Source organism: Myotis nattereri (assembly GCF_964212035.1).
Source record: "Myotis nattereri genome assembly, chromosome: 5".
Classification (NCBI taxonomy): Eukaryota; Metazoa; Chordata; class Mammalia; order Chiroptera; family Vespertilionidae; genus Myotis; species Myotis nattereri.
This window is the reverse complement of record NC_138080.1, coordinates 35518326-35542263: the sequence shown is the minus strand read 5'-3', so window position 1 is coordinate 35542263 and position 23938 is coordinate 35518326. Positions and strand designations below refer to the sequence as shown.

The window sequence follows — 23938 nt, the reverse complement described above, 5'->3', positions numbered from 1 at the left end:
AGACAAAACTGAAGTTGCTCTCATATCTTGGCTATTGTGAATAATGCTGCAATGAACATAGGGGCACGCATATCTTTTTGAATTAGTGTTTTGGATTTCTTTGGATAAATACCCAGAAGAGGAATTGCTGGGTCATAAGTTAGCTCTATTTTTAATTTTTTTAAAAATATATTTTTATTAATTTGGGAGAGGAAGGTAGAGGGAGAGAGAGAGAATCATTGATCAGCTGCCTCCTGCGCGGCCCTGACTGGGATTGAGCCTGCAACCCGGGCATGTGCCCTTGACCAGAAACGAACCCAGGACCCTTCAGTGTGCAGGCTGACGCTTTATCCACTGAGCCAAACCAGCTAGGGCTATTCTTAATTTTTGAGGAACTCCATACTGTTTTCCATAGTGGCTGCACCAGTTTACAATCCCACCAACAGTGCACGAGGGTTCCCTTTTCAAACAAGTCGGAGAAAGACAAATACCACATGATTTCACTTACAAAATAAACCAACAAACTCGACAGAAGCAAAAATAGATACAGAGAACAAAATGATGGGAGAGGGTTTAGGGGAATGGGTGAAAAAGGTGAAGGGATTAAGAAGTACAAATTGGCACTTATAAAAATAGTTATAGGGAATACAAAGTACAGCATAGGGAATATAGTCAATAATATTATAACTATGTACGGTGTCAGGTTGGGTACTAGACGTATTGGGGTGAACACTTCGTAAATTATATAGATGTCTAATCACTATGTTGTATACATGGAACTAAATATTGTATGTCAACTGTAATTGAAAAAAAATTTAAAAAGACAAGGTAAGACTGAGGAAATAGGAGGAAGCTTAGAAGGCCCTGGCAGTCAGTTAAGAAACAGCTAATCCTTAGCTTAGGAAATGAAGGGGTAGGGTAGGAGGTGAGAATCTGTTTGAAAGAGGAAGGTGTTTTGACCCTGTGGCCAATGGTGATTCTTTGGCTTTTTCAGAGAGGACTGATGTTGGAGTTAAAGATGACTGGATGGAAATTTCTGACATGTTCTGTAAAACAGAAGATACTTGTTTTCATAGCAGCTGCTGGATATGCTAATGGAAATGAGACACACACATCTATTACACCATTCTTTTGTTTCTACTGTCAACTCAGTGACTGAAATAGGAATTTATACACATAGGGCCAGAGCTTTTGGAGAAGAAAGTATAATTTTTATAAAATAATATAAAAATGTGTTTGAATTGATATTTACTTTTATCCCCTCACCTCCATAAAACAATGGCTAATGTATAACTTTTCTAATTCTTAAGTTCTGAAGATGGAAGAAACCACTGATAAAACTATTCGTTAAGCAGATGAATTGAGATGTTTATTGAGCAGAAATGAATTTAATATTGATCTTTATGCTTGCTGATCAAGTCTCCTTGTGTTTAGCAGAGCATGTTTTTTAAAAAATTTGGCAAAGGCCATCAGTGTACTCTGTGGGGAAGTGTGTGAAGGTGACTGGTCTATGAGATACAAATCCATGACTTAATTGGTACTGGGCTTTAACTCTCAGAAGCTGTAGATATCATTAAAAGATGGTATTGAGCCTGGCCAGGGTGGCTCAGTGGTCGAGTGTCAACCTATTTAACAGAATCTCAGAGAGGTTAACTCCCCGGAATTACTAAACCATTATTTTGGAGATTGAATTTCACCTGCTTTGCCATTAAAGCCTGTACTTTTACTATTATATTGGACATTAGAGGCCCAGTGCATGAAATTTGTGCACTGGTAGGGTCCCTTGCGGCTGTGGGCTGCCGGCCAGGTACTCCCTCCCTTCTCCTGGCTGCCTGCCACTGCCACTGCCACCGCCACTGCAGGCCAGGGCCTCCCTCCCTCCCCGGCCCACCCCGTCCCCTGGTTGAACTCCCGTACAACTCTTGGTCGAGGGGACAATTTGCATATTATGCTTTTATTATATAGGATGGTGATCTTTAAGGGTACCTTGCGTCCCTGAGTTTACATAATTTTCAAAGATGTGCAGGATACACAAGAAACATAAGTCATGATCTTTGACCAAAGAAGCTCACTGTTTTGTTGGTAATAAGAGATGCACAGGTGAGTCAATTATAAGAATACATCTACACAATGCAATGATGACAATGCATTATGAATTAAAGAAATGGGGGTGGGCTTTCAGAATGATGAGGAATGAGTTTAAGACTGTGGGCAAGGTGGAAGGCATGGCATTTGGGGTACACAAAAGGAGTTGTAGGAATTAGCAAGTCATTTGCAAGAACAGTGAAGAAATTAGATGTAAAAATTCAGACATCAGGAAGGAGACAGTATAATTCACAGTTATTCACAGGTAACAGTGTGCTGACATGGTCCCAAGTGCACCATGTCACTTAATCCTCACAACAATGCTAGGAAGTATTTATATTGTAATTCCATTTTACACATGAGAAAATGGGAATTTAGGCAAGCGTAGCAACTTACCCCAAGTCACATAACTACAAAGTGGAGAAACTGGCGACTGGAACGTAGACAGTTAAACTTCAGAGCCCAAGCCCTTAAATTCTATGCTTTGTTGGAAAAGTTGAAAGAGTAGTTGGAAGAGTATGCAGCGGTTCTCAACCTGTGGGTCGTGAACAATGAAAATACATCCTGCATATCAGATATTTACATTACGATTCATAACAGTAGCAAAATTACAGTTATGAAGTGGCAACAAAAATAATTTTATAGTTGGGGGTCACTACAACATGAGGAACTGTATTAAAGGGTCGCGGCATTAGGAAGGTTGAGAACCACTGGATAGGGAGTGAGGGGTGAGAAGAGTGATGAAAGTTGCCTTTCCTGAAGAAGAGAGGTTTGTGGGGAGTAGAGGGATGTGAAATTATTTAAGTGAGGTATGGGCAGATGAAGAAGGATGTCAAACATTGTTTGAGGAGTACAGTGACTATATAGACTATAGAGCAGTGGCACTGTTAAAGTGATACTTTAGGAAGATAAATTACTCTGTGTGCCTTGACTGTCCCCACAAACTAATAAGTTAACTTGCTACTATTTCATGGATGCTGATAGAAGACATGGGACTCCTAGGTCAGAGGACTTGCTCATGGCACAGCAAGCAGTGTGAGCAGTTTTCCTTGCCTGCAAATCTCACAAAGGTGATGAGGAGTCTAGTGGGTTTGTGTTGCATTTGAGGAACACTGAGCTTGGGGAATCCGTTGCTTTAAAGTGGTGAGCAAGCCTACTCTTTGTCCTGAGGGAAGAACTAGTCCCTCAAGGTGGTGGGCTGCAAATACATTTCTGGGAGATGGGCTGGGTAAAGAGCTTTTATGGCCTTGCATTCTAGATTTATCCAGAAAGAAAGTGTCAAGGCGATTTGAAAGAAATTTAGGAAATATAGAAAGACTAACTACAAAACTTCTGATTAAGATGACTAATTGAATAAGTCATCAACTGGGATCAGAAGTAGAAAAGAAGCAGGTTTTACGGTAGAGGTATGGGATATGACGAGTTCTATTCTTAGACACTCAACAATATTTAGTCTGTGTCATGTGCATGTACTGTACCTATAACTATGAATAAGATAAGAAACTCAACAGACTTGTTGATTTTTAGGTGTCTGAAGTGCAGCCAAGTGAATGGATCTAGAAGACTGTTGTATATATGAGTCTGAAACAAAGGGACCGGAGATCCATGTAGATTTGGGAGTCATTACTATATTTAGACGATAGAATACCAAATTAAGGCATGTTCTTTATTTGGAAGGAGGACACAGGCCAAGGAGGAAGACATAAGGAGAAGCAGGTGAAAGTAATGTGGAAGCCTGGGGGGAATGTGTCCCAAAAAGGTCAGTAGTCAGATATCACAGGAATGGCATGCTTGATAATACTGAGTTGTCTTCAGTGAATTTGGCTTGGTGGCAGTCAATGGTAATTTTCAGAATAATTTTGACTGACTGAATGAATGAGTCGGCGTGTTGGTAGTGAGCTGAGAAATAAGTGGGTGTGCCAATGTGGAGGCAGTGAGTTACATGGATGTTCTTTCACAAAGTCCATGTAAAAAGGAAGGATGAAGAGTGGTATCCAGAGATGTAGTTAGGAACAGGCTTTTTTTTTTTTTTTTTTTTTTTTTTTTTTTTTTAAGGTTGGGAGATGTTTAAGCTTTGTTATAGACAGAAGGAGGTAATAGAGAGGGGAATTTTTGAAATATGAGAGGAAGAGGATAATTATATAATGGGAAAGCCCTGGAGTGCTTAATTTTCTTGATGAAGTAGAATATGAGGTTATTAATTAAGAGTAAGAAGAATTGAGTTGGCTGAGATCTTTAGAGTAGTGAGTATTTAGAAATATGACTAAAGGATTCTAACCATATTTTATAACTATTGAGTGCAGTGGGTCATTCCTTCTAAGTTTTTAAAAAAGATATAATTCACGTATCAAAAGTGTATAATTCAGTGGCTTTTAGTGTATTTGCAGAGTTGTGCAACCATCACCACTATCCAACTCCAGAACATTTTCACCATCCCAAAGAGAAACTCTCTCCCATTAGCAGTCACTCTTCACCCACTCCCCACTCCAGCACCCTCCCCCTCTTCCCAGCCCCTGGCAACTACTAATCTACTTCTGGTCTCTATGGATTTGCCTGTTCTGGACATTTCATATGAATGAAATAATACAATATGTGGGCTTTTGTATCAGATTGTTTTTACGTGGCATATTGTATTTTTGCATGTGCCCTGACTGGGGATCAAACTTGCAACCTTTTGGTATCTGGTTGATGCTCTAATCAACTGAGCTACTTGTCCAAGGCCAATACTTCATTCCTTTTTAAAGCTGAATAATATTTTGTGATGTGAATATGTTGTATTTTGTTTGTCCATTCATTGGTTAATGGGCATTTACCTTGTTTCCACTTTTTGGTTTTCTATCTATATAAAACACTAATACGCAAATTGACTGAACAGCAGAATGACCTGTGGAATGACCAGTCAGCAGGGGCAGGGCTGGCGAGCGGGAAGCTCTAGGCCAGCCAAGGCAGGTGCCAGCAGGGGCCCCCCGATTGCCCCACCAGTTGCCCCACAGATCGGCCCTGATCGCCGGCCTGGCCTAGGGACCCTACCCTATATATTGGGAACAGTCTCTTAGATTTAAAAATTAAAACCTGGCAAGGCTACTCTAACACTGAAAAAATAGGATGATGCAGCGATGACATGCATGGATTCTGGCTTGCACATTTTGTGGTCAGCCCTGATTCTGACACTTATAACTTCTCTCTGCTTTAGTTTTTCCACCCATAATATAGGGAAAATGGTACTACTGCCTCAGAAGGATCATGTTATCTACTACTTTTTATAATCAGGGCAAAAAATTGTAGCTGCCCATAGGACAGCAAGATGCCTTTTACCTGTATGAAAAGTATGGTCACTGGTGCATGCAGCGTCCCAGATTGTGAGGGATGTCCGACTGCCAGTTTAGGCCTGTAAACCGGCAGATGGACATTCCCCGATGGGTCTCGGATTGCGAGAGGGCGCAGGCCGGGCTGAGGGACCCTTCCCCCCTCACCCCCCATGCAGGAATTTTGTGCACCGGGCCTCTAGTTATGAATAATACTGCTATGAACATTTGTGTGTATGTTTTTCTGTAGGTGCATATTTCCATTTCTCTTGGGTAATTATATCCATAGAAGTGGAATTGCTAGGTCATATAGTAACTCTAACTTTTAAGGAACTGTAAAATTATTTTCCAAGTGACTGCACCATTTTGCAATCCCCTAAAAGGTGTGAAGTTTCGTTTTTCCATGTCCATACCAACACTTGTTCTTGTCTCTCTTTTTGATTATTGCCTTCCTAGTGGGCGTGAAGTGGTATCTCATTGGGGTTTTGATTTGTATTTCCTCAATGTATAATGATATTGAGCACAGGTTAATGTGTTTACTAGTCATATGCATATATTTGGAGAGATCTCTATTCAAACCCTATTTTTAAAATTGTCTCTTTATTATTGAGCTTTAAGACCTTTTTATACATTCTAGATACCAGCCCCTTATCAGATATATGATTTGCAAATGTTTTCTTGATTTTTGTGGGTTGCCTTTTCATTCTCTTAATGGTGTCCTTTGAAGCACAGAGTTTTTCATTTTGATGTGGTCCAATCCAGTTTATCTAGTTTTTCTTCTGTTGCTTATGCTTTTTTTAAACTATTTTTTATTATTATTAATTTATTTTTAATCCTCACCTGAGGATATTTTTCCATTGATTTTTAGAGAGAGTGGAAGAGAGAGGGAAAGATAGAGAGAAACATTGATGTGAGAGAAACACATCAATTGGTTGCCTCCTGCACACGCCCTGACCAGGGCCTGGGCCAGGGAGGAGCCTGCAACTTAGGTACATGCCCTTGCTGGAATCGAACCTGGGACCCTTTGGTCCACAGGCCAATGCTTTATCCACTGAGCCAAACAGGCTAGGGCTATGCTTTTTTTTTTTGGTCTAAAGTTTTGCATATGTCTCCTTTCCCCCCTGATTAACCCCTCCCCCCCAGCCATTCCCACCCTGGGCAGGCCCCCACTGCCCCAGTGTCTGTGTCCATTGGTTATGCTAATATACATGCATACTGTTGCTTATGCTTTTGATGTTGTATCTAAGAAATCATTACTTAACCCAGGGCCACATGGATTTATGCCTATGTTTTCTTCTAAGGGTTCTATAATTTTAGCTCTTACATTTAGTTCTTTGATCCACTTGAAGTTAATTTTTCAATGTGGTGTGAGATAGAGGTCTGGTTTTATTCTTATAGATGTGCATATTCAGTTGTCCCAGTACCATTTGTTGAAAAGACTATACTTTTCCCATTGGATTGTCTTGGTACCCTTGTTGAAAATCAGTTGACCATAAATTTGACTGTATATTTCTGGATTCTCAGTTCTATTTAATGACTTATATGTCTATTCTTATGTTAATACAATACTGTTTTGATTACTGTAGCTTTGTAGTGAGTTTGAAATTAGTGAGTGTAGTCTTTGTTTTGTTCTGCTTTTTCAAGATTGTTTAGCCTATCCTGGTTTTGCCTTATAAGTTTTTAAATACCTATTTTATAGCCTTCTGAAGCTGATTAGTTTCTTGAATATATACATTTTATATTTGGGGCCACATAGATTATTTTAATTATTTTCATACTGTAAATTCTATTCCCCATATCAGCCATCATGTCTCAGATCTTTCTTTATTCCTCAGCCTTTTCTTTAGCCATGTTAGAGCTTAGTTATATTTTTTATTTATTGAATAGATTTTTTATGTTCACTGGTAAAAACATAAAAGTAGATTATTAGGATATTTTATATATATCTTACTGGAAAGCAAAACATCAGTTTGCTTTTTATGTATGGGCATCAGGTAATTTTGTTTCTCCCTAGGTCATTGGGCCTTAAGGGGGTCCCAAGCAGCCTATAAGTATAGTAAAGAAGTATAAGTCATATTCCTTATGCTGCCAATAATAATATTACATTCCACTTGGGAAAACAAGTCCTTTATACATGAAATATTAACGATGAATGTTTTGTCTATATGAGCATGCATAGACATTTAAAAGTATTAGGAATATGACACAAATTAGTTGGAAATAGAACCGTATAGCATGCAAGATTTGCAATTTAATTAAAATGTGAGTCTTATAAATAAGTTATTCTCTTTTAAAAATCGTGAATTTAAGAGTAAGTTATAGTTAGTTTTTTAAGAACGTAACTGAAAGGAAAAAGGAGGTACATTTATATTTCTGAGTAGTAGGTTTATTTTGAAAATAATTACTAATTTTCTGGAGAATTAGAAAAGCAGAGTACTAAATAGGCAACTCAGAATTATTTTGTCCACACTGAGAATGATGCAGGTCTCAGATGAAACATGAGTTATGTAAAGGGAGTCTCCCAGGTCCTGCCCATCTTTTACTATGATGTCATTGGGGAATGAGCCATAGCTGATTTATGCATTGAAGAAAGACTTGTTTCAAATTATTGTTCACTTTGCAAGGTGACTAATTTGCTGGCTGAATAAGCTGAATTGTCAGCTGTACGTATTTTAATATTCAAGTTGAGGAACTTGACCTAGAAAGGGATCCTGTTTGGGAAATAATGTGGGATCTTTAACATCAGTGAAGTAAATTTTTCTTTCTTTCTTTTAAGGACACGTGGATACATCAAAGCATTCATGGTTTGAGTACTAAAAATAAAATTTGATCAGTCATAACATAAACTTATAGTACTACTTAACATTAAGATCACTCTGTTTTTTTATTGGTTTCCAGACATACTGCTAATTAAATCCCAATTTTATTATTTTAGGTTGCCCTAGGAATGTGTTACTATAATAACGATGAATATCTGGTGCTAATTTTTTTTTTAATATATTTTATTGATATTTTACAGAGAGGAAGGGAGAGGGATAGAGAGTCAGAAACATCGATGAGAGAGATACAGCGATCAGCTGCCTCCTGCACATCCCCCAGTGCGGATGTGCGTGCAACCCAGGTACATGCCCCTGACCGGAATCGAACCCGGGACCCCTCAGTCCGCAGGCCGACGCTCTATCCACTGAGCCAAACTGGTTTCGGCAGCTAATTTTTTTTTATTGTGGTAAAGTACCCATAGCATAAAATTTACCACCATAAACCACTTTTTAAAATCTTCACCAGAGCATATTTTTTCCATTGATATCTAGAGAGAGTGAGAGGGAGGGAGCAGGGAGAGAGAGAGAGGGAGAGAGAGAGAGAGAGAGAGAGAGAGAGAGAGAGAGAGAGAGAGACAGACCTCGATTGGCTGCCTCCTGCATGCACCTCCTGCTGGGGCTAGGTTACTTGACTGGGAATCGAACCCGTGACCCTTGGGTCCTTGGACCGACATTCTAACCACTGGCAAAACTGGCCAGGGCCTTAAACCATTTTTAAGTGTACAGTTCAGTGACATTAAGTACATTCACATTGTTGTGTAATCATTACCACTTTTCATCTTTCGAACATTTTTTATCTTGTGAAAACTGAAACCCTATGCTCATGAATCATTAACTCCCCATTGCCCCCTCAGCTCACCCCTTGGCAACTGCCATCCAGCTTTCTATCTCTATGAATTTGACTACTCTAGGCACCTCATATAAGTGGAATCGTACAATATTCGTCCTTTTGTAACTGCTTGTTGCACTTAGTATAATGGCTTCAAGGTCCGTTCGTGTTTTAGCAGAATTTTGTTCCTTTTTAAGGTTCAATATATTCTGTTAAATGTATATCACATTTTGTTTACTCATTTATTCACCAATGGTCATTTGGGTTGCTTCCACCTTTTGGCTATTGTGAATAATGATGCTATGAACGTGGATGTACTTCAGTGCTATTTTTGTAAAGGCAGTGAATAGCAGCTAACCCTCATCTTTTTAATTTAAGTATTGTTCCAAACAAAGGAAGATGCTTATCTTTTGGATTTTGGTGGTATTTTTTTAAATTTAAAAGAAATTTAAAATTCAGATTAAGGCCTAAATTTGTTACTGCTATTTAATCACTGTTTTGCTTTCTAAGCCATATAGAGCAAGAAGTTTTTTTTAAAAAATATTTTTATTAATTTCAGAGGGGGAGAGAGACTTAGAAACATCAGCAATGAGAGAGAATCATTGAATGGCTACATGCCCCACACAGGGGATTGAGCCGGCAACCTGGGCAATGCCCTGACCGGAATTGGACTGTGACCTCCTGGTTCATAGGTTGATGCTCAACCACCGAACCACACCAGCCTGGTGAGCAAGAAGTCTTTCATGGAAAAAAATGTCATACTTAGAATCTTATAGCCATATAATTTAATTCAACCAACCAGTAGCATTTGATGGGACTTTCACTATAGCATTTTATTTAAAGCTAGAGGCCTGGTGTACAAAATTTGCACATTTGTGGGGCGGGGGTCCCTCAGCCTGGCCTGCATACCCTCACAGCCTGGGAGCCCTCGGGGGCCCAAGCCATCAGTAGACATCCTTAGCGCTGCAGAGGTGGTAGAGGCTCCTGCCACCGCCACTGTGCTCGCCAGCTGTGAGCCCGGCTTCTGGCTGAGAGGTGCTCCCCCTGTGAGAGTGCACTTACCACCAGGGGGTAACTCCTGTGTTGAGCATTTTCCCCTTGGTGATCAGTGTATGTCATAGTGACCGGTCGTTCTGATATTTGGTCAATTTGCATATTAGTCTTTTATTATATAGGACTAGAGGCCCGGTGCACAAATATTTGTGCACTCGGGGGGGAGGGAGTCCCTCAGCCCGGCCTGTGCCCTCTCGCAGTCTGGGACCCCTCGGGAGATAACGACCTGCTGGCTTAGGCCTGCTCCTGGGTGGCAGAGGGCAGGCCCAATCCCTAGGTGCAGCCCCTGGTCGGGCTCAGAGCACGGCTGATTGGGGAGTTGGGGCACCGGCCCCTGTCATGCACAGAGCAGGGCGGATCGGGAGGTTGCAATGCCACCCTCAGTCACGCTCAGGGTAGGGCCAATTGGGGGGTTGGGGCACCGTCCCCTGTCACACTCAAGGCAGGGTCGATGGGGAGGTTGCGGCGCCACCCCTTGTCATGCACAGAGCAGGGCTAATCAGGGGGTTGGGGCGCTGCCCCCTGTCACACACAGAGCAGGGCGGATCAGGGGGTTGGGGCGCCGCCCTCTATCACCCACAGAGCAGGGCCGATCAGGGGGTTGGGGCGCTGCCACTGTCACACTCAGGGCAGGGCCGATGGGGAGGTTATGGCTCTACCCCGTCACACACAGAGCAGGGCCCGTGGGGTGGGGGTGGGGGTTGGGGCACCGCACCCTGTCACACACAGAGCAGGGCCGATCAGGGGGTTGGGGCACCGCACCCTCTCACACACAGAGCCGCAGGGCGATCAGGGGGTTTGGGCGCTGCCCCCTGTCACGCTGATACCGGTGCCAGGAGGCCTCACGGCACCACTGATCCCGGTGCTGGAAGGCATACTACCCTTTTACTATATAGGGTAGAGGCCTGGTGCACGGGTGGGTGCCAGCTGGTTTGCCCTGAAGGGTGTCCTGGATCAGGTTGGGGGTCCCCACTGGGGTGCCTGACCAGCCTGGGTGAGGGGATGATGGCTGTTTGCAGCTGGTCACACATCCTCAGGGTGGGGGTCCCCACTGGGGTGCCTGGCCAGCCTGGATGAGGGGATGATGGCTGTTTGCAGCTAGTCACACACCCTTCAGGGTGGGGGTCCCCACTGGGGTGCCTGGCCAGTCTGGGTGAGGGGCTGAGGGCTGTTTTCAGGCTGGGGGTGACTGAAGCTCCCAACCGCTCCTTTTTTTCTTTTTTTATTCTGGACCAGCTTTAGCTTTGAGGCTTGGCTCCAGCTCTTAGGCCTCCGCTGCTGAAAGTAGGTTTCTGGCCTTTGCCTACAATGTTGCGATCCTGCTGGCTGAAGCCCGGTGGACTAAAACAGGTTTCTGGGGTTTTGTTTAGCTTCTAGATTTGTTACATAGTTGCTTAAAGTTGCAGCTCAGAGGCCTGCAGCGGCAGGCGGGGAACGTTGGAGTCCTCCATCAGTGAAGCAAGCAAGCCCCATGTTAGTTTCAAGCTGCTTGGCTCCCGGCTGCCATCTTGGCTGGCAGTTAATTTGCATATTGCCCTGATTAGCCAATGGGAAGGGTAGCGGTCGTACGCCAATTATCATGTTTCTCTTTTATTAGATAGGATGCTGTCATATACCTGACCCTTAAATTCTCTTCAAATCTCACTGATTTCTTAGCTTGGGTGTTTGTGTCCTAGACATTCTACCTATATTCTGAAGAGTCTTGTGAAAAGCCTCCTCTTAATATCTATGTATCAGTCAACAGAGCTGGGGTGGGAATTTTGTTTGATAATGAAAACTGAGCTAATAAAGAAGTAAAGATAGTTGTTTACATTTTAAAGGCTACCTTTGATGTAAGTTAGATGTAGGGGCATTTGTAAGTATTGCACTCTTGAGGACAAAATGATTTTAGGTTGGATATATTAGTTATTAGGCAGTTCTTTATATTATACAGGATTTTCCAGGGATTGATTGGTTCCTTTATCATGCCATTTAATACTTACAAATTATTGATTGTATCAAATTTCATGAAGGGGAGAAGGAAAGAGCTGTGAAGAGGACAGAGAAAAGCATACAAATATTGCAGAAAAAAGTTTGGATTTCTTCTCAATTCAAGATCATTTGAAATGAAGCCAAAACACTACTTTCTGTGTGTGTGTGTGGGGGGGGGTGTGTTATTTTATTTATAGTTTTTCAGGCATTAGTTCTAGATATATACTAAGGCATACAGAACTATACATGCAGCTCCTTTGCTCAGACCAAACATTCTTGCAAGAAACTAATAATGAACCTTGTGGTGAGGGGTGAGATAGTAGATTCTGAGTCACAGTACACTTTCCGGAGAGTTGATAATGCTTTTATTATAATACAGATTTGACTGTAAGGGGCCAGCCAATACAGTATGCTCATCCAGTACTTTTGTTCCTTTTTAAAACTTCAATAATACTTTGTTAAATGTATATGTGTGAGCATACCATTAAGGGCTAGTATTAACAAAGTATGATCATAGCAAACTTTGTTGAGCTCTGGGCCTAAGGAAAAGGAATAAGTGAAATTGCATGTTTGAAAAGTTTTTGCAGTGTGGCTGAGACTTTCTTGCCACATTTCTGGAGTAGTCTAGAGTGAATTTAACACAAAGCATTAATGCTAATTGACTATGGTGGAACATACGCCTTTTTGGTGGTTAGTCTTCTACACCTAGGTAAAACATAGCTCTGATGTTTTCCTTTCATTTCTCTTTGCCTGAAAATGTCTTGGGCAAACAAACAAACAAAACAAACATAAAAAACCACTACATTTTTTTTGTGCTTCTAAGTTATATCTTTGAGAATTAATGAAAAATAACGGATACAAAATAACTTGACAGTCACAAAGAGGGAAATTTTTTTTTATTTGTCTCAATTATACAAGTTAAAAAAAAGAGAGAAAGAAATGACATTTCCTGGCAGTGGAAATACTTTAAAGTTATAATGATAATGTGATATTTGACCAAGGTTCTTTGGGAAATACAAAATGACTCTAATGTAGTACAGCTCCTTTCTTAGATCATATTTTTGGGTAGTGGAGATAAGGCAGACAGAAAGTTTCATACCTTGGGTCAGAAAAATATAAGAATATATAAAAATATGACACCATAAACATAGCCTATATGTAAAAAAAAAAGCTTTAGTAAGGTATAATTTACACATCATATAATTCATCCATGCAGTGGTTTTTATTATGCTTATGCTAGTTGTGCAACTGTTAGCATAATCAATTTTAGTATGTGTTTATCACCCCCAATAGAAAACCATATCTACTAGCAGTCACTCTCCCCATCTAGGCATTCACTAGTCTATTTGCTGTCTTTATTTGCCTATTCTGGACATTTGAAATAAATGGAATCATACAATATGTGGTCTCTTGTGACTGGCTTCTTTCACTTAGCACAAGCTTCATCCATGTTGTACTATGTATCTGTACTTATTTCTTTTAATTGCCAGATAATGTTCCATTTTGTGGATATACCATTTTTTCCCATTTACTAGTTGATGGACAGTTGGGTTGTTTCCACTTTTTGCCTATTATGAATAGCCATATAATACTGTTATGAGCATTCATGTACAGACTCTTGCATAGACAAAGGTTGTCATTTATCTTGGGCATATATCTAGGATTGGGAATTGCTGGGTCATATGCTAATTCTATGTTTAACTTTTGAGGAACTGCCAGGCTATTTTCCAAAATGACTGCACTATTTTACATTCCAATCAGTACTGTTTGAAGGTTCCATTTCCCCCCAAGTCCTTGTTATTTATTATCTGTCTTTTTAATTATAGTTATGCTAGTGGTGTGAAATGGTATCTCATTGTAATTTTGATTTGCATTTCCCCAGTGTCTAATGATGCATCTGTGCTTATTGCCCATTTTTGTATCTTTTTTGGAGAGAAGTCTATTCAGATTCTTTGCCTATTTAAAAATTGGGTTATTTTTATTATTATTATTATTGAGTTGTAAGAGTTCCTCCTATTGTCTGATGTAAGTTCCTTATTAAGTATATGGTTGACAGATAATTTCTTGATTCTGTGGGTTGTCTTTTTACTCTCTTGATGGTGTGTGTCCTTTGAAGCACAAAGGTTTTTCATTTTGATGTGGTCCAATTTATCTGTTTTTTTCTTTCGTTGCTTGTGCTTTTGGCGTCTAAGAACCATCACGTAACCCCAAGTCATGTGGAATTACCCTTACGTTTTCTTCAAAGAGTTTTATAGTTTTAGCTCTTACATTTATGTATATGATCTATTGGAGTTAATCTTTGTGTATGAATTAGGAAGGAATCTGACTTCATTCTTTTGCATGTGGATATCCAGTTTCCAGCACCATTTGCTGAAGAGACTATATTTTCCGTATTGAATGGTCTTGACACCATTGTCAAAATCATTTGGCTGTAAATATGAAAGTATATTTCTGGATTCTCTGTTCCATTTATCTGTTTATCCTTCTATCCTTATGTTAGTACCACACTGTCTTGATTACTGTAGTCTATAGTAAATTTGAAATTGATGAATATAGCCTTTCTACTTTGTTTTTCTTTTTTAAGATTGTTTTGGCTATTCTGGATCTCATGCATTTTCATATAGATTTTAGTATCAGCTTGTTAATTTTTGAAATAGGAAAAAAAAAAAGCCAGCTGGAATTTTGATAGGAATTGCCTTGAATCTTGCAGACCAATTTGGGGAGTATTACCATCTTAATGGTATTAATTCTGTCGATTCATAAACATAAATGTCTTTCCAATTGTTTAAATCTTTAGTTTCTTTGAAATAATGTTTTAGAATTTTCAGTGTACATGTCTTGCACTTCTTTTCAATTTATCCTTTCGTGTTTAAATCTTTTTTATGGTAGTATAAATGAAATTGTTTTCTTAACTTTATTTTTGGATTTTTCATTGCTGGAGTATAAGGAACACTACTGATTTTTGTATATTGATTTTTATTCTACAATTTCTCAGAACTTGTTTATTCCAGTAGTCTTTTAGTACATTTCTTAGGATTTTCTGTAAACAAGATCATATCATCTGCAAATAGAGATAGTTTTACTTCTCTCTAATCTGGGTGCTTTTTATTTGTTTTCCTTGTCTAACTGTCCTGACTAGAACCTCTAGTACAATATTGAATGGAAGTTGCAATAGTAGACATCATTGTCTTATTCCTGATGTTAGAGGGTAAACCGTGCAGTCTTTCACCATTAAGTATGATGTTAGCTGTCGTTTTTGTTTTGTTTTGTTTTTGTTTTTTTGGGTGCCCTTGAGCTGAATCAAACCTGGGACCCTTCAGTCCACAGGCCGACGCTCTATCCACTGAGCCAAATCAGTCAGGGCTAGCTGTAGTTTTTTGTAAATGCCCTTTATCAGGTTGAAGAAGTTTCCTTCTATTCCTAGTTTGTTGAATGTGTTTATCACAAGAGAATGTTGGATTTTTGTCAAATGCTTTTTCTGAAATAAATTACTTTAAAAATGACTATTTTTCCTTTCTTTTTTTTTTTCATTTACAGAAATTGACTTGCATACCAAATGTGTGGTGGATGTAGATGCAAACAAGGTTATTCTTAATCCTGTAAATACTAATCTTTCCAAAGGAGATGCCCGGTAAGTTAAGAAACGATTAATGGGTTTTTAAATGACTGAAAGCAACAATGGCTACTGAATTGAGTTCATCTTATCAAATATCAAATGCTTACTGTGTAGAGACATATTGCTGTCAAGGTGAAGAGATGAATCTATAATATGCAATGACTACCAGAATGAGTTCTTTAGATTATATTAGAAGCTCAGAGAAGAGAGCTTAGATTAGATGCTGAAGTAACTGAGGAAGGCTTCTTCTTGAAGGAGATGATGCTGGCTGGAGGATTAAGTAAGATGTAAATGGGAAGAAGTTGGGTAGAAGAAAAGGCTTTTAGGTTGTTCCTCAGTTCAGGTTGCTTTTAACTTCTGCTAGTTTGAATCCTGTGTGTCCATCAGCCATGTCAAGTGCTGCCTTTTCCTGAAGGCATTCCTGCAGCCCTCATTTATTTTTTTTTATTATTTATTTTGAGAGTATGCTTATTAAAGCTGGGTACAGTGAAACCAGGAAGGGCTTAGGATAGAAGAAGCAACAGGAGAGAGTCCAGGTGAGGCTGCTTTGGCCTCTAGAAATGTTATAGGAAAGAAATGAGCCAAGGAGGCTGCTTTCAGCTCATTGGAGAGTCAGCGAAAAGGGGGCACTGGGGACAGGTTCAGGGGGTTAGCCCAGGATGAGCTGCTGTTGCCCACTGCCCCCTGGTTGCAAGTCTCATGGGGCCTGTGGGAGAAGGAGCGGGGGTAAGGAAAGGCATAGATGTGCTCCTGGGAGGGAGAGCACACTCAGTGATTCTTTGTTAAATTTCTGTGAGCTGTAATCTCTACTACCTAATTTAATTATTACGTATTGTTTTGGATTGTTCATTGTAGGTCTCCAGTAGATGTTAAGGTCTTGGAGGGAAGGGACTCTGTTAAGACTTGAGGAAGAATACTTGAGTTTTGCTTTTGGACTTGGATCATTGTATGAACAAGAGGGAGGGAAAGAAGGTGTAAAGAAAGTGAAGCTGGGGAAGAAGAAAGAGATTAATGCGTGTTTTTTACTCAGTAAATGCAAGGAAATTAATTTAAGTAAAGAAACTGGGATCAGATTATAGAAGATCGTGAAAGCAGACCAGGAAATTTGGCCTATATTTTTGGGGGTAAGATGTTACCTTTGACAGTTTTTGAATAATATGATTAAGGAGGTGGATTAGGAAAAGGTGTCAGTTGGCAATGTAGAGAATGGATCAAAGTGGGGGAAAGACTGGCTTTTTACAGCAATTAGCTATATCACAAATGTTTTTGTATTGACCCTGGGAGTGGAGAGCACAGGTTAGAGCAGTGATGGCGAACCTATGACACACTTGTCAGAGGTGACACGTGAACTCATTTTTTTGGTTGATTTTTCTTTGTTAAATGGCATTTAAATATATAAAATAAATATCAAAAATATAAGTCTTTGTTTTACTATGGTTGCAAATATCAAAAAATTTCTATATGTGACACGGCACCAGAGTTAAGTTAGGGTTTTTCAAAATGCTGACACGCCAAGCTCAAAAGGTTCGCCATCACTGGGTTAGAGAGACAGCGCCTGGCATGATGCTTTGCACAAAGTAGGTACTTTATAAGTACTTGTAGAAAAAATGTTATACAGTATGTGGAGATACATGCACCATGAATGTTCTTTGGAGCTGAGTTTAATTGAGTTGACAAAAGCACCTGGAGTCAGAAAATCTGAAATTGAATCCTTACTTAACTAAGTTATTGTAGCTAGTTACTTTAACTTTTCTGAGCCGCATCTGTGTGATGCCTGCCTTACCTGTCTCAGGTGTTTTCTGAAGATCAAATTAGTGATTGTTAAAGTGCTTTGTAAAAGTGTCCTACAAATGGTCAGCTTTGTTGTTATTGATGTAGAGATACTTCTTCAGCATTTGTAGAGTATGGATACTATCAGATATGCTATTATTAGAGTGTGAAGGATATAGATGTGTCAGAAATGATATTGAGATTTTGAGCCTGCCAATTGAATGACCTTTTTTTGTCCTGAGTATTCATTGAAATTATTAATTTTGGGGGCTGTTTATTGCTGTTAGACTTTTCATCTCTAGTCTAGACTGTTGTTTTATTTGGAAATGTGGGCACCTCTGAACAAACTTGGCATTAACTTATGGTAGAAAGAGTTTGGGCTTTGTACATAGGCTGACTTGGATTCCAATTCTGGCTTTGCCAATTGCTAGCATGGTTATCTACCTGTGTACCTTGTTGCATAGCCAGTTACCTCAGAAGCCTAGTAGCTAAAACAACCATAATCATTTAATATCTCGTGATTTCTGTGGGTCAGGAGTTCAGACAGGGCACAGTGGGAATTGTCTCTGCCCCATGCTGTCTGGGGCCTAGCTGGAAGGCTTGCAGGCTGCGGGCTGGAATCATCTGGATGGGGTTCGGTTACCCGTGTCTGGTAATTGATGCTGCTTGTTGGCTGGAGATGTCACTGGGGCAGTGGGCAGAGCACCTACTCACAATCTGGGGGCAGGTTCCAAGAGCAGGCATCTCGAGAGAGAGAGAAAGCCAGGTGGAAGCAGTATTGTTTTCTATGTCCCAACCTTGAGAGTCATGCATCGTCACTTCTGTCACATTTTTTTGCTCAAGGCTGGTATAAAAATACATGGTTTGAAGAAGAGGAAACAGACTCATCTCTCAATGTAGGAACTTCAGCGTCACATAATAAAAACAGTTGGCCTGGGATACGTCTTATTATGGCTGTCTGCCACAAGATTGTCATAGTATCTACCTGATAAGGTTGTTGTTAGAATAAAATAAGCGCATAGAAGTTAAAAAAAAAAAAAGATTTTCTTTACCTTTGAGGTCTTTAAATCTCAGAGATTTTTGCAAGAATTAAATAGCACTTTTTGGTTCCATAGAATATCTTGCATGGTTCTTTTTTTTCCCCCATATGAAAAAACGAATTGAGTATTAGTGCTGCAGAGTACCATCTGATGAAAAATTTAACAGCGACAGTTTTTAATAAAGTTGGTATGTAATAGTTTTTGTTTTTTGTTTTTAAATATATATTTTTATTGATTTCAGAGAGGAAGGGAGAGGGAGAGAGAGGTAGAAACATCAATGATGAGAGAGAATCATCAATCGGCTGCCTCTTGCTCACCCCAGACTGGGGATTGAGCCCACAACCTAGGCATGTGCCCTGACTGGGAATCGAACCGTGACCTCCTGGTTCATAGGTTGACGCTCAACCACTGAGCCATGCCAGCCAGGCTGTAATGGTTTTTGTTGAAGTAGTGTTAAGAAGCACAGCTTTTTTAAAAAACAGCTTTTATTGAAGTATCTAATATACATATAGAAAAGTGCACATAATCTGATGAATTTTTGTTAAACATACTCTGATAAACAAACACCCAGATATAAAACAAGAACATTACTAGTATGACAAAAACCCACTTCATGAGAAGTACTTTTTCTTTTAACGTAATATCAAGGTGAAACGAGAAATGTAGAAATTTTGGAATGTAGCAGTTCAGTGGTATATGTTCACTTTATAACAGTTGAGGAAAAATAGGAAAGCACAAATTAAAAGCTATTTTATATGATATGGAATTAATTATAGTTTAGTTTATAGAATGACTGATAACCCATAAAACAAGTTATGGTTTTCTAAGGGCTGTACTTGTAGCTAGAGAGCCAGGGATTTGAAGTTAACATGTAAGTAATTTGAGTCAGTTTGAGTCACTAGTCAGAAAGGTTCAAATTAATATTTTTCCTTTAAAAGCTACAATATCCTTGCTTTTGAATAGCATCCAATTCTATTAATCTAAGACTGTCACTAATTTTATATGTATACTTAACAGCTAAAGTTAACCATTTCCAGTTTAACAGCTTAATCATGAGGATTTGGGAAACATTTTTGCTATGATATATATGGAATTTCAAAACTGTTTTGAAAAATAAATACTTAAAATTAGAAAATTGATAGTACAAGGCTAGTTGAGATTAAGATGCTGACTTTGGTGGCAGGTTTGATTCCTGATCAAGGCACATAACTGGGTTGCGGGTTCAATCCTCAGTTGCAGCTCATGTGGGAGGCAGCTGAGCCATGTTTCTCTCTCACATCAATCTCTCTGTCTCTCTTTGTGTCTGTTTCTCTCTTTCTCTCTCCCCCTCCCCACCTTCCCCTTCCTCTCTCTAAAAATCAATTAATAAAAAAAAAATGCTGACTTTGGCACCAGACATCCTGGGTTGAATCCCAGCCACACTACTTAACATGTGTGATATGGAGCAAGTCACTTAATTGTCCTCCACCTCAGTTTATTCATCTGTAAAGTAGAGATTATAATAGTACCTGCCAAAAGATTATGAAGATTATGTTATGAAGATTAAACTGGTTAAAATATGTAAAATTGCAGTGCCTATTTATTTATAATAAACCATATATAAATATTAGCTATTATTTGGGTATTATTGTTATTGTTATTATGACCTGTATTTAAGTTGTAGTCCATGGTATGTTTAGTGAGCCAGATATAACTTCCTAAAGGAAGTAAAATTTTTTTTAAACCAAAGTGTATTCAATACTTAAATATACATGCCCACCAAGAAATTACCGAGCTCTATAAAAATTCCAGCTTTGCAAAGTCAGAAACTATTTGTCTAGTTTGCTCAAAGTTGATGAGGCTCTTAGGGATTAAAATGCCAGCTGTTACAGAGATAGGATCCTTTATTTTATGTTTATAGTAAATAAAATATTAATCCTTGCAATCTGGGCTTCTCTTCTTAGTATCAGCTAACTTGGGAAACCAGGTCAAAACATTGCTTGTGAATATGGGTAAGAACAAAGGGACATTTTATCAAATGCTGAAAAGATTAAGGATGAACTCTTTTATTCCACAGCACCCAATTTGAGCACTCTAGTGTGTGTTGAAACATGCCAGATCAGTCCTTTTCTTATATATATAGTACTCAATACACGCTGCTAGATTTGATCTATTTATTTTCTCATGCACAGGTACACTGCTTATACCACTACTAGTACAATTAAATGCTTTTTTGGAATTACGTCTTTGTCCTGCATCAAATTAGTGTTCTAAGTTGGTCCTTGGGGTTTTCCAAATCTTTGTCAGCAATGTATGTACAATCATCTTTTAAAAGACTAATTAATTATCTATTCTTAGTAGATTTTTACAAGTGTAATTCTCAGTGTTTGGTTCTTAGCATTTGGAGTCCTTTTTGTAACTAGTTAGAATAGTACCTTAATGTAGAACACAGCCCTTTTAAGTAACAAAGTATATCCTTAAACTTATTTTGTTTGAATATCTTAAAACGTATGAATATTTTATCCTATAATAAAATGTTAATGCTAGTTAGCCTATCACCATGATAGGACAAAATATATTTTCTTTTTAACTTTATTTAAAATTTTTTTCCTTTTTATTGAATTTGTTGGAATAACACTAGTTAACAAAATTATACAGGTTTCAGGTGCACAATTCTATAATACATCATCTATACATGGTATTGTGTGTTCACCACCCCAAAGTAAGTCTCCATCCATCACCATTTATGCCCCCTATACCCTCCTCCACCCCCCACCCCCCTGCAATGGCTCTTAAATGCTTCCACCCAGAGGTGGTATGTGTCTCTTCTGTTTGCTTAGAATTCATTGGCCGGAGGAGGTCACATGACCAGACCTATCTTTGTGAGTGCCTGGAGGGAGTTTCAGAATAGTTTCTTAGGCCAAGTTTTATCTTCTGCCTTTTGCCTCATTCCTTCCTCTACCCACAAAACAGGCCTTTCCTGCTAACTCAGGCTAAAAGGTAATATTGTTTTTTAAAGGGGAATAAGGAGTGATTTCCCATGGGAAGTGGCAGCCTTCACTTTATGAAACATTTTTATTATAAAAGTTATGTATAAGTGAGTTTGGAAATGGGAATGCATTTTCCCATAGGAACCAATAGTCATTTCTAGTAAAAATGCTGTTCTATTAAAAAAGTGACAACTCATATAATCACATTTTTAAAATTTTGATCTAGAGCAGAAGGGAGTTATAGCTACTTCCCATTTCATCACACATATTAAAAAATATGTATGTTGCCCTGACCAGTTTGGCTCAGTGGATGGAGTGTCAGCCTGCGGACTGAGGGGTCCCGGGTTCGATTCCGGCCAAGGGCATGTACCTTGGTTGCGGGCACATCCCCAGGAGGTGTGCAAGAGGCAGCTGATCGATGTTTCTCTCTCATCGATGTTTCTAACTCTCTATCCCTCTCTCTTCCTCTCTGTGAAAAATCAATAAAATATATTTAAAAAATAAATAAATAAATAAAAAATAAAAAATATGTATGTTGAGATTGAACAAGATTAGTAATTTTTACTACTTATTGAGGACAGTTTTAAGTGAAAAGGATTTTATTTTTTTGGTGCAGTGTGTGGTGATAAAGACTACAATGACTACCTGAAATTAGTATATTTTGGTGTCACTATGCCAAAGGTGTCAAGTTTTACCTACCATTGTTTTTGCACCATTAGTGCAAATATCAACACAGTGAAAAAGGCAAATGTCTTGTATTATGAAAATAGTTTTGACCTCAAGATTCCTGAAAAGCTCTGGGTGGCCCCTAAGAGTTCTCATACCACAATTTGAGAACCACATTTAGTGATTAATCAAATTCATAAACTCTATGGATGTCTTTGGTTTGTTTATTTTAAAACTACTTTATTAAGATACTAGAGGCCAGGTGCATGAATTCATGCAGGGAAGGGGTCTGGCCAGCTCACCCCATTTGGAGCTGATCAGGCGGGGCCAGCCAGGGGGAGGAGTGGACCTGCTGGCCCCGGCCCCTGGTCAAACTCCCAGTTGAGGGGAAAATTTACATATAAGCCTTTTATTATTAAGATACTAGAGGCCCGGTGCACAAAAATTTGTGGACTCGGGGTGGGGGGGTCCCTCAGCCCGGCCTGTGCCCTCTCGCAGTCTGGGACCCCTTGGGAGGTAACGACCTGCTGACTTAGGCCTGCTCCCGGGTGGCAGAGGGCAGGCCCAATCCCTAGGTGAAGCCCCTGGTCGGGCTCAGAGCAGGGCTGATTGGGGAGTTGGGGCGCCGGCCCCTGTCATGCACAGAGCAGGGCAGATTGGGAGGTTGTGATGCCACCCTCAGTCACACTCAGGTAGGGCCGATTGGGGGGTTGGGGCACCGCCCCCTGTCACACTCAAGGCAGGGTCGATGGGGAGTTTGCGGCACCACCCCCTGTCACACACACAGCAGGGCCAATCCGGGGGTTGGGGCGCTGCCCCCTGTCACGCACAGAGCAGGGCCCATCAGGGGGGGTTGGGGAGCTACCCCCTGTCACGCACAGAGCAGGGCCAATCAGGGGGTTGAGGAGCTCCCCCCTGTCACTCACAGAGTAGGGCCGATAGGGGAGTTGGGGCACTGCCCCCTGTCACACACAGAACAGGGCGGATCAGGGGGTTGGGCGCTGCCCTCTATCACCCACAGAGCAGGGCCGATCAGGGGGTTGGGGCGCTGCCACTGTCACACTCAGGGCAGGGCCGATGGGGAGGTTATGGCTCTACCCCGTCACACACAGAGCAGGACTGATCAGGGGGTTGGGGCACCGCACCCTGTCACACACAGAGCCACATGGCGATCAGGGGGTTGGGGAGCTCCCCCCTATCAGGCACAGAGCAGGGCTGATCAGAGGTTTGGGGTCCTTCCCCTGTCACGAACAGAGCAGGGCGGATAGGGAGGTTGTGGCCCCGCACCCTGTCACACACAGAGCCGCAGGGCAATCAGGGGGTTTGGGTGCTGCCCCCTGTCACGTTGATCCCGGTGCCAGGAGGCATATTACCCTTTTACTATATAGGATAGAGGCCTGGTGCATGGTTGGGGGCCGGCTGGTTTGCCCTGAAGGGTGTCCTGGATCAGGGTGGGGGTCCCCACTGGGGTGCCTGGCCAGTTTGGGTGAGGGGCTGAGGGCTGTTTTCAGGCTGGCGGGTGACTGAAGCTCCCAACCGCTCCTTTTTTTCTTTTTTTATTCTGGGCCAGCTTTAGCTCTGGCTCCAGCTCTGAGGCCTCTGCTGCTGAAAGCAGGTATCTGGTTTGTTTGGGTTCTATAATCGAAACACTGTATCAACTCCAGCTCTGAGATCCCGGTGGGCTGAAAGCAGGTTTCTGGGGTTTTGTTTAGCTTCTATATTTGTAACAATGTTTCTAAAACTGCAAGCTCAGAGGCTGGCAAGGCAGGCGGGGAACGTTGGAGTCCTCCGTCACTGAAGCATGCAAGTCTCATGGTCACTTCAAGCTGCCTGGCT

General features: G+C 40.5%; 1 protein-coding gene across 1 annotated transcript in view; it reads left to right on the top strand.

The window, feature by feature from the left end:
• The window catches only part of KIF13B (kinesin family member 13B), a 203666-nt gene that overhangs the window by 5745 nt on the left and 173983 nt on the right, over window positions 1–23938 (top strand). The window contains exon 2 of the mRNA XM_081092887.1: window positions 15579–15672. Within this exon, the coding sequence (XP_080949013.1) occupies window positions 15579–15672 (94 nt within the window). The remainder of the gene's footprint in view (window positions 1–15578; window positions 15673–23938) is intronic.